This window comes from Equus quagga, chromosome 5 (assembly GCF_021613505.1).
Source record: "Equus quagga isolate Etosha38 chromosome 5, UCLA_HA_Equagga_1.0, whole genome shotgun sequence".
NCBI lineage: Eukaryota > Metazoa > Chordata > Mammalia > Perissodactyla > Equidae > Equus > Equus quagga.
In genome coordinates, this window is record NC_060271.1 from 63318784 (window position 1) to 63330917 (window position 12134).

The 12134-nt window shown below is 35.0% G+C and overlaps 1 protein-coding gene across 4 annotated transcripts in view; it reads right to left on the reverse strand.

The window, feature by feature from the left end:
• Nucleotides 1-12134, reverse strand: part of ANAPC1 (anaphase promoting complex subunit 1) — a 109399-nt gene that overhangs the window by 40841 nt on the left and 56424 nt on the right. For all 4 annotated transcript variants that reach the window (XM_046661405.1, XM_046661403.1, XM_046661404.1 and 1 more), the window contains 6 exons: nucleotides 9441-9675; nucleotides 7332-7423; nucleotides 5822-5956; nucleotides 5564-5646; nucleotides 4606-4684; nucleotides 3807-3881 (listed from right to left, as the gene is read on the reverse strand). In XM_046661405.1, coding sequence (XP_046517361.1) covers nucleotides 3807-3881; nucleotides 4606-4684; nucleotides 5564-5646; nucleotides 5822-5956; nucleotides 7332-7423; nucleotides 9441-9675 — 699 coding nt within the window. The remainder of the gene's footprint in view (nucleotides 1-3806; nucleotides 3882-4605; nucleotides 4685-5563; nucleotides 5647-5821; nucleotides 5957-7331; nucleotides 7424-9440; nucleotides 9676-12134) is intronic.

Genomic DNA, 12134 nt, shown 5'->3' on the forward strand with positions numbered 1-12134 from the left:
TAGACATTAAAAAGATAATAATGAAATATTATGAACAACTTCACGGCAACGAATTCAACTTAGCTGAAATAAACAAATTTCTTGAAAGACAACTTAAAACCGCCACAAAATTAAGCAGAAAATATGAACAGCCTTTATCTATTAATCAACTATGTAACCAAAATTACAAATTCGCAAAAAAAATTACAAAACTAATCCTACAAAGAGATAACATCTCAAGTTTCACTGGCGAATCTATCAAACATTACATTTAAGAAGGAAAAACATCAATATTAAAACTCTTTCAGAAAACAGAGGAACAGTCCCAACTCATTTTATGAGGCCAGCATAATCCTACTATTAAAATCTTACAAAGATATTATGAAAAACAGAAGAAAGAAAATTACAGTGTCATACATTATGATACTAAAAAATTACAAATGAATTATTACCAAACTAGATACAGAAATATATAAAAAGAATAATAAATAAGGATCAAGGTGGATTTATCCTGGGAATACAAGGTTGTATTCCTTGGTCCAAAATCCAATCAATGCAATTTACCATAATAAAAGAAGAAAGAAATACCACATGCACAATTAGAAAATACAGAAAAATCTTAAATGCAGAAAAAGCATTTGATAAATTCATCATCCATTCATGATAAAAACTCAGAAAACTAAGAATAGATGGAACCTTCCTCAACACCTGATAAAACGCATCTAAAAAACCTACAGCTAAAATCATACTCAATGTGAACACTTATCATCTAACACCAGAATCAAGGCAAGGATGCCTACTCTCAGTTTTGTTCAACATTGTATTGAAGACCCTACCATTTAACTAAGTAAAAGAAATAAAAGGCATAAATATGGGAAAGTAAGAATTAGAATAATGTCTATTTGAAGAAGATGAGTATTTACATGGAAAATCCCACAGAATCTACAAAACAACTACAAGAACTAACATGTATTTAAATGTCACAAGTTAAAAGGTTAATATACAAATTTCATATTTTCTATCAATTGTATAGCAGCAAGCAACTAGAAAACGAAATTCTACATAAAGATTTCACTTACTGTAGAATGAAAGAACATAAAATACTTAGGAATAAAGTTATTAAAAGCTGCTCAAGACCCTCACCTTTCTGTGAGAAATTAAAGAAGACCTAAATAAATGGAGAGATTCTATACTCTTGGACTGGAAAACTCAATATTTACGTATCAATTTTCCACAAGTTTATCTATAGATTTAACCCAAATTAAATTATAATTCACCAGACTTTTATATTGATATAGATGAGTTGATTCTAAATTTTATATGGAAATGCAAAGGACCTAGAGTATTCGAAGAAATCATGAAAAGGAACAAAATTGGCAAACGTGAACTACTTGACTTCAAGACTTGCTATAAAGGTACAGTAATCAAGAGAGTATGATACAGGCATAAGGATCAAGAAATAGATAAAGGCACAGAACAGAGTCCAGAAATAAACCCACACTTACATGGTCATCTGATTTTTGACAAAGGAGCCTCAGGAATTCAACAGGCAAAAGAGGGTGTTTTCAACAAACAGTGTTGGTGCAACTAAATATCCTATTATTAAAAAATGCAAAGCTCAACCCCTATCTCACATCATAAACAAAATTACTTTGAGATGGATTACAGAACTATACACCTAAAGCTAAAACATTGGAGCTTTTAGAGAAAAGCATAAGAGAGTATCTTCAGGACTTGGGGTTAGGCAAACGTTTGCCTCACATGACAAAAAACAGTAACCATAAAATAAAAAACTGATAAATTAGACATTATCAAGCATTTAACATCTTCTGCTCATCAAAAATATCATTAAGAAAATGAAAAGGCAAACCACAGACTGGGAGGGATGTTTGCAAAACACATCTGACAAAGGGTAGGTTTCCAGAACAGACAAAAAGTTTTAGTAACTCAGGCTGGCCTGGTAGCGCAGCAGTTAAGTTGGCATGTTCCATTTTGGCGACTCAGGGTTTGCTGGTTCGGATCCCGGGTGCAGACCTACACACAGCCTGTCAAGCCATGCTGTGTCAGGCATCCCACATACAAAGTAGAGGAAGACAGGCATGCATGTTAGCTCAGGGCCAGTCTTCCTGAGCTAAAAGGGGATGATTGGCAGCAGATTTTGGCTCAGGACTAATATTCCTCAAAAAAATTTAAAAATAATTCTGGTAACTCAATAATAAAAAGACAAACAATATAATTCTTTTTAATGGGCAAAAGATATGAACAGACATCTCACAAAAAAAGATATGTGAAGGAATAGTAAGCAAATGAAAAGGTTCTCTCATCATTAGCCAGCAAGGAGATGCAAACAAACTACAATGATGACATTTACCAGCAGAGTTAAAATTAAAAATACTAACAATACCAAATATTGGTGAGATGTGCAGCAGCCAGCATCTTCATACATTGTTGGTCAAAGTGTAAAACAGTACAAGCTCTTTGGGAACAGGTTTACCACTCTTATAAAACTAAACACATCAGCTACTCCATGCCTCAGTAATTCCAATCCTAAATATTTACTCAAGAGAAACTAAAACATCAGTTCACAAAAATATGTGTACAAGAATATTTATGGTACTCTGACTCATAATAGCTAAAACTTGCAACCAGTCCAGGTGTCCAACAAAAGAGAATGGAAAAAGAAATTGTGGTATATTCACACAATGTAATACCACTTAATAACAAAAAGGATGAACTATTGATATATTCAATATCCAAAATCATGCTGAGTGAAAGAAGTCTCACACAAAAGGGTATACACTGTATGTGATTCTATTAATACAAAGTTCTACATCAGGCAAAGTGGAAAACACCAGAACGTTGGTGCCTTGAGGGTGGGGGGTGAGGGCAGGGACTGACTACAAAGAGGAAGGAGAGAACTTCTGGCCATTTTGACAGAGATTTGTTTCCATGAGCACGCGCATTAGGCAAATCTTTTCAAATACTATACTTAAGATTTGTGCATTTCATTGTATATAAATTTTTATCCTAAAAAGAAAAAAATGTAAATAAATACTGAATTCTAGTTAACAATACCCATGCTGAAATATTTAGGGAGAAGTATATTACTAACTGCAACTAACTTTGAAATTCATCACAAGGTTATGGACTGGATAGAGAAGAAACTAATAGACATGTGATTAAACAACTCCATATAGTAAAACATTAACTGTAGAATCTAATTGGTGTTACGGGTGTTTGTATAAAGCTCTTTCAAACTTTATTTTGAAATTTATCTTATTAAAATATCAGGGGAAACTCTCTAGCATTCTCAAGGATAAATAGATTTATTTTATAAATAAAAAGGAACTGAGACCATCAGACATGGTGAGTTAATTAAAGGGCAATATTTACTTACGATATTTCATTTGGAGTTTTCACGAAAGTGTCTGCTTATTTTTAACTATTTGGCTTATTGGATAAATATACGATAAACTAATTAAAACACATTATTATACAGGAGATCTAAAATTGTCACAAAGTAAAATAGCATCTTAGGTAAATGTGTACTTAATTAGGATAAAAATGTCAAAAATACTTGTTTAGGGTACTTTGGTATATTTAATTTTTAAAACTACAATTTCTTAGGATCTGAGGCTGAAAGGGGAGGCTGTGGTCTGTGGTCAGCATACGATCTTAAAATGAAAGTTCCTATGTTTTCAAAAGATACCATAATCATCAACAGCACCTTCAGAAGAAAAAGCATTTCATAGGGTTTTGGAAAATCCCATAAGAAATCATAATTTTATGCTATTAAAGATATAACAATATTTATTATATTTACTTACTTGAGGAACATTGCTATCAACCCACTTGGAATTTGGTAAAATATCATCCCACAAAATCAGGCATCGAGCAAGAGTCTTAAAAAATGTAAAACAGATAAAACTAATTAGAGCAGGCAAAGTTCACAGACTATAACAACAATAATATTAAATAGAATAATTTAAAAATCAGTTCCCAACTGACAGCAGTTTTGAAAAATAAAGTAAGTATACAGTATCAACCTAAGCTACTCACTAAAATAAACTGAAGATTTAGATTTTAACAACAACAAAAAATTGAATTGATTATCACGAAATTTGGAGTTGGAGAGGACTTTTAAAAACCTGTTCCATGAAACAAAAATCACAAAGAAAAGAATCATAGCTCTGTTGACATAAATTTAAAGGCTTTCATATGCTAAAAACATTCAAGTTTAAACACTACAGAGGGAAAAACAGGCAATTATGTCAGTTATGTCATTAATTATACCCTTAATAGTAATATTGCATCCTTAATAATATTGAAAGAATGTAAAATAAAGCAGTAATGAAGCCCCATCAGTTGTCACTTGACAGGAAGTTTCGAGTAATAATGTGGGAAGCTGAAATGTCAACTCCAAGTATTAGGTATCAATTTGGTTGCCTTTCCAGCAGCATTCCTAGGGTTCTATTTGAGAAATTTCAAAAGAACACTATCAATTACACATACACGATGGGTTAGCAGTAAAAGCTCCCCTTGTAGAAATATTTATATTTGCAAGTGAAACTTGAGAATGACAGACTCCTTATGTTAACAGAAATGAAAAATTGCAAAGTACCATACCCTAAGCAAGAGAAATTCTGGTTTCACAAAATCCAGCAAATACATGGTGTCGGGAGCTTGGAGCCAATCTGCAATGGATCTGTTGGTGGAGGATACCATTATTGCTCAGGTAGAGGGCAAAATACTCAAGAATTCCAAGACAGATTTCCAAACATTTCTCCCCCTCCATCCACTGCCCTATTTTTTCCCATAGTTCTCTACACCTTCAAACGTAATATTCATTATGTATGTAAACATCTCTTACTATAACAGAAGGTTCACAAGGGCAGATAATTTTAGTTTTATTTTGTTCACTGAAATATCTCCAGTGCCAAGAAGCACTGACATACATATTTACCCAAATAACAGATGAATAAATATCTGTTTTTAACAACTTTGTTAATTTTGCATTCACTTTTTCTAAGAGGAGGAATTTACAATATTGAAAAATTTCTTGAATTTTAAAGTGTTTTTTAAATTAGAAGACTTAAAAGACGGTTTAATGTCTCCTACTCAGATTACTCTTCTGTACAAAATATAAAAGAACAAATGCCAAAGGTCTGTTTCAAGTGTTAGCAGTAATTACTGGGGGTTGGGAAGTAGATGATGTGGTCATTAGGGAAGCTCTTGAACTAAGTAGAAACCATTTATATAAATAATAACCAGGAATAGAATGCTAATATTTCTGGCTTAACCAGTCCTCATAATGACATGCAAAATTAACGAAAAGGAATTTGGGCATTTTTTGTCACAGACATCAACTGTAAAACAGAAATGAATAAAAACTGGCAATTATATTGTCAAACATCATTAAAATAGAGAAATACATTATTTCTTGATAAAAATCTATATAACTTGTGGTATTTGAGAGAATTAAAACCAGGTTGATCTAGAACAGAAGAAATAAACACACTACGATAATTTAGTTTTATTACTGAGGTCATTGTCATGGCGAAGGGTGGGTCAGGGGATGTATTACCTGTTATTGGTTTTTAAGTATATCATAGCCAAAGCTAGAGTGGCACCCGGACAAGTGACATCCACATTTATGGTATCTCCTTCCTATGAAAAGAAAACTTTCTTCATGTAAAAGAGTTCTGAATTATTATAAAATGCTTCTGAATACTAGCCTATGCTTAAAATTAACACATTTACAAATGTTCATATGAAAATTATTATTTTCAAAGTAACTTCTTAGCTTCCAGAATTTTGATCTGCTGCTTTGATTTGTACTTACTTTGATTTGATAACTTGGAGACTTATGTTTCTCCCTGTGCAATCCTGCTTGAAAGCGTCTATGACCTCCAACCATGTATTGATAAAGTTGCTCAGGCACATTGAGATCAGACATACCTATCAAATTACTGCCATGCTGGAAAATGAAACAACAGACATGTCAAAGGAAAGCTTATGGAATAAGATCCATAACATACACCCATGACAAATAAAAGAATGAACTAACTTCAAAGCAGGGTATTTGGGGCTTTTTTCCCCAATTAAAATAACTATTACTCATGAGTTAATACTCAAGCTATTAATAATTCACATTAAATATTATAACACTTATATGTTCAAGTTAGTACTTTCATTTCACCAAATACATAAAGGCTTCAATACACAGTTAACTGCACTAACAGAAAAAGAAAATACGACATACATAAATGAAACACCTGAACTATGAACATCTGAATCCTTTCATTACTGTGCCTATGAACTATTCCAACAACAATAATTAGAATAATAAAAATAACTTACTAAACACTTACTCTGTTGCAGGCACTATTCTGTGTGTTTAACATGCATTAACTCACTTAATACGACAATTCTCAATACGACAATAATCAAATAGCTACTATTTCATAGGTGACGAAAGTGAGACGTAAAGAGGTTAAGCCCAAGGTTACAAAGCTAGCAGGTGGCACAGCTGGATATAAAAGAAGGCAGTTTGGCTCCACAACTTATGGAGTTGCCCAACCACTAGACTACGGTGCAACTAAATGTCATGACTCGCTGGTCAGGACCAGAATTCAGGTTCCAATTTCCAGTATGATGCTTTTCCATTGTAACATCTGCCTCTTCAGTCCATGTGTCAAATGTGAAGTGTCAAAAACCTAACAGTCAACTTTCTTCATATAATTTAGTTTCAGTATAACACTATGCTGGTGGTTCTTCAAGGACCCACATTCCAGCTGACATAGTCATTTAATGAAATGTTTTTGATAATTCTACACTATGTCCCATGGATGGTGTTAAAGATGGGTCAAAAAGATACTGCATTCTGTCACAAAGCAAATGCTATTGTGGCAACAACAGTCCTGGACACCTAGTGAACACCAGGGTGCCAAAAGAAGGTTATGGTTTATCTCTAGCAATGACTACAGACTCTTAAAGCTCCCCATCGTACACAGATTTTCACTATTTTGCTTTCTGTCTGAGTGAGCTGTCACTTCTTCTCCGTCTTACGTCTCAAACTCTTTTCGAGAAATTTCATTCCCTTAGTTCATTCATGAAGACTTATATCTAAGCCAGGGGGAAAGAAAGCTTAAAGCCCAACTCATCACTACAATTTCTCTCCATTTCCAAATCAGCACTTTGAAAAATATCCAGAAGGAAAAAAGAGCTGAGAATGAGGTTAAGTCAAGTCACAGTCAGGCAGAGTGGTACTTATTCAGAGTAAAGTGTCAAGGTTATTTGTCTCAACATGCACATGAAGTAACTGAAGCATCGGAAGGCACAGACTGTCTTACCCCCAAGCAGACCATGCCCAGGGCCAAGCCAGCAGCTAAAGAGTAGGATTCTCTGTCAGTGCAGTATTCCATTTCAGGACCAGGGGGCCGTCCTGTAAAACAGAAAACAGCACAGTTCAAGCTTGCCTCCTTAAAATCCTAATTCATAAAAGTTTTAGAGTTAACTTTCTAGTAAGTCACATAAGAACTAAGGGTTCAATATAACCCCAGTCAGAAAGATATGACATTATCACAAATGGTGTCCACAACTGTCAGTTCAGTATAAACTAAAGCCCAAAATGGTTCTTTTATCTGCCAATTTGAAAGCAGTGACTTTAAAATACTGTAAAATCTTGGATTTTATTTAAAAAAAAGATTACCAAGACTTAGGAAAAAAAATTTAAAGGGACGGGTGCTCAAGAAAAGTCAATTTTTAATCTCTTGCATTTTTTTTTATTTTCTTGTTTTCAAATCATTCATCAGATGTGGTGAAAACATGTTGAAATACTAACAATGGACAGCAAGAACATTTGCTTTAAGTTTTTAAGCATGTTAAATAATGTTTCCAGACACATATTTTGAATCTATATAATACTGAGCCCTACTATGGGAGAATTTCCGTGTATTGATCCTAAAAGTTTGGCTGAATGTATAATTCCTACTTTTAAAAGAGCACTCCATAATTCTAACCCTACACTTTAAGGCAGCAAAATGTATTATATATAAAGACCCCTCATTTATATTTGTGAACCAAAAAAAGTTCACGCTCCTGGGATTCTATCCCCAGGAAAAAAATAAATATTATACAAAATTAATCAGTGTAATATATATGTATAACAGGAAAAAATCAGAAGTAACCTAAAAAGTCCTGAAAATAAGAATATGATTAGGCAATTTATAGAACACCAACTGAATGAGATATTACACAAATTAATTTCAAAAAACATTTGTGACACTATATGAAAAGGATAGCATAAAAACAGTATGCACATTCTGACTATAATGATATAAAAGAGCATATGCATGTGAATCCAGATGAAATCCTCCAGAAAAAATATGAAAGAGATGTGCTATGGCTGAGGGGTTATATGATGATATAGCATTATGATTTAGGTAAAGAATATTAAATTACCTTGTAGATGAACAAGGTTTAAAAGCCAGCCTTTTTTTCTGAGGAAGATTAGCCCTAAGCTAACATTTGCCACCAATCCTCCCCGTCTTTGCTGAGGAAGACTGGCCCTGAGCTAACATCTGTGCCCATCTTCCTCTGCTTTATATGTGGGACGGCTGCCACAGCATGGCTGGACAAGCAGTGCTAGGTCTGCACCCAGGATGTGAACCAGCAAACCCCGGGCCAGGGGAGTGGAATGTACAAACTTAACCACTGCACCACCACCAATTTTGTGGCTGTTTGTTATGTAGCATTATTGTAGCAATAGCTAACTGATACAATCAGTCTAGAGAATAATATATTGTCAACAATATACCCTGAAATATACGTACAAAAGGAAAGAACAAGGCATGTAAGTATATACCTAAATTACTGAACACAGTAATAATGCCAGTAGCATTTGCGTTTGTCAGAAAAAGATAACAGGTAAAACAGACTTCCAAAAAGTTTAGACTCAATTAAAAACAGAAAATGCATTTCATCACTAACACACCTTCCAATACGTAAAGGAGGAAAGCAGGAGTCAATCACTTCCATTCTCCTGGAAGTGCTGTTGTCCAATAGAATAAACACTGTGTTTTCAGGGACCAAAATAAATAAGCAGCTTTAAATTTTAAGTGCAGATCATCCTTAGACTCTGCCTGCTAAAGACACAGCAAGACAAACAGCATGCTCACGAATGTGGTTAAGACCAGAGGCCCCTTAATTAAATGGGATCACTGAAGCTCAAAAATGGGCTGACCAAATAAATATGCAGACTAATAACCTGCACGGTAATATCAACCTTGGAAAACATTACTTGTAGTTTTCTATTATGTTTTTTGTTTTAATACCACATCATCCTGTCCTCAGAAAAGCTACTATTTTTCAATTTTTATAATTTTACTATCATTTTTACCTTGGTTCCTGTGCAATGGGAAATGTATGCTTACGAAGACACAGCACTATTAACGCCATACCTATTTCAGCCAACAGGACTTCTGCAGTATGCCTGTGAGCTGTCCCTTGATACACGAGGCCAATGCCAACCACTGCAGCCACCTGGACATTGTGAGGAACATCGAGCTCCGTGGACGTTGGGGGCAGGAGAGCAGGAATGTGAATGCTAAGAAGCCGAGTAATCGACATATCCATGGTACCTAGTTTAGCAGCAGAAACACCAAGGAGGAGTCCAATGCTTGTCATTTCATGGCCCTAAGATAGAAAGGAGAATGAAACTTAAGTCACTACCAAAACAAATATGTAGTTTCCAATAAAATATTGCCTGTCAATACTTTCAATAAGTACTTTTATCCGACAGGCACAATGAGAGCACCAAGAATATAAGAGCAAACTACACGGATATGGTCCTTGCTCTCATAAAGTTAGTGCCCTAATGGGCGGAAAAAAGTGTTAAACTAAAATACACCAGCATATTATTAAAAAGTAGTATAATAAAAAAGTACAAAGTAATATGAAAGAGCATTTTAAAAGAGCCTAATTTAGATTTGGAGGGGCTGGAGAATTATTAGGAATCTCTAAAGAAATAAAATTTACAATAGGACCAGAAGGATGAGTATAAATTAGCCAGGAAAAGTGGCAGAAAGCAGGGCACTCGACTTTAGAAAGTGAGAGAGAATGATGTCAGGTGAGAGAACAATGTGTAAACGGCTCTGAGATGATCCAGAAATAAACTCTCACATGGATGGTCAATTGACCACAAGGTGCCAAGATAACGGAATGGGAAAAGAAATATCTTTTCAAAAAACAGCATTGCAATAACTGTAAAGTTACATGCAAAAGAATGAAGTTAGATCCCTTCCTTACATTATACACAAAAATTAACTCTAAATGGATCATAGAACTATATATAAGACCTAAAGCTATAAAACTCTTAGAAGAAAACATAGGTGTAAATCTTCATGACCTTGGGTTAGGCAATGACTCATTAGATATGACACCAAAAGCACAGCAACCAAAGAAAACACAGATGAACCGGATTTCATCAAAATTAAAAACTTTTGTGCTTCAAAGACACCATCAGAAAGTAAAAAGACAACACATGGAATGGGAGAAAATTTTTGCAGATCATTTATCTGCCAATGACCTAGTATTCAGAATACATAAAAGAACTTTACAACTCAACAATAAAAACAATTCAGTTTAAAAATAAGCAAAGGCGAGGCCAGACTGGTGGTTAAGTTTGCACGCTTCGCTTCAGCAGCCCAGGGTTTGCAGGTTCAGATCCCAGGCACATACCTAGCACCACTCGTCAAGACACACTGTGGTGGTGTCCCACATAAAATAGAGGAAGACTGGCACAGATCTTAGCTCAGTAACAATCTTTCTCAAGCAAAAAGAGGAAGATTGGCAACAGATGTTAGCTCAGGGCCAATATTCCTCACAAAAGAAAAAAAAATTAAGCAAAAGTTTAAATAGATACTTCTCCAAAGAAGATATACGAATGGCCTAGGAATACATGAAAAGATGTTCAACATCATTAGCCACCAGGGAAGCGTGAATCAAAGGCACAATGAAGAGCTACTATAAGAAGACAGACAATAACAAGCATGGCAAGAATGTGGAGAAATTGGAACCCTTATGTATTGCTGGTGGGATTGTAAAATGGTGCAGTTACTCTGGAAAGAGACTGGTAGTTCCTCAAAAACTTAAACAAAGAGTTACCATATGACCCAGCACTCCTTGGGTATATTCCACTCCTTGGAATATACCCAAGAGAAATGAAAACATACATCCACACATAAATGTGTACATGTTTATAGCAGCATTATTCATAATAGCCAAAAAGTAAAAATAACCCAAATATCCATCAACTGGTGAATGGATAAAATATGGTATATCCACACAATGGAATATCTATTCAGCAGTAAAAAGGAATAAAGTGCTGATACATGGTACAAGATGGATGAACCTTGAAAACATGGTAAGAAACGAGTCATAAAAGACCACATATTGTGTGATTCCATTTATAAAAAAGGTTAAAAATCACCAAATCCATACAGATGGAAAGTAGATCAGTAATTGTGAAGGGCTGGAGGGAGAAGGGAACAGAGAGCAACTGCTACAGGGTATAAGTTTCCTTTATGGAGTGATGAAGATGTTCTAAAGTGAACAGTGAGTGCTAAGGGATGCACAACTCTGTCAATATACTAAAAACCAGTTGTATACCTTAAATGGGTGAATTTTTTTAAAAATTTTTATTGAGTTAATGATAGGTTACAATCTTGTGAAATTTCAGTTGTACACTACTGTTTGTCAGTCGTGTAGTAGGTACACCCCTTCACCCTTTGTGCCCACCCCCTAACCACCTTTCCCCCCGTTGCCACTAATCTGTTCTCTGTCTGCATTTTTAAATTCCTCATAGGAGTGGAGTCATACAGAGACTGGCCTTCTCTATGTGGCTTATTAAATGGGTGAATTTTTATAGCATAAAAGTGGAAGAGTTTACGCCAAGAGGAAGAGTTTGTTTTGCCAAACTCTGAAGTGGAAGAGTCTGGTTTGCCAAGGAGCTAAAATGGCCAGTCCCTGTGACTGGAATGTGGGGAGCAAGGGGAAGAGTGGCACAAAGGCTGGAGAAGCAGAATCACACAGATTCCCAGAACACACATTAAGAGCAATGCTAGGTCACTCAACAGTTTTGACCAGGCAAGTGA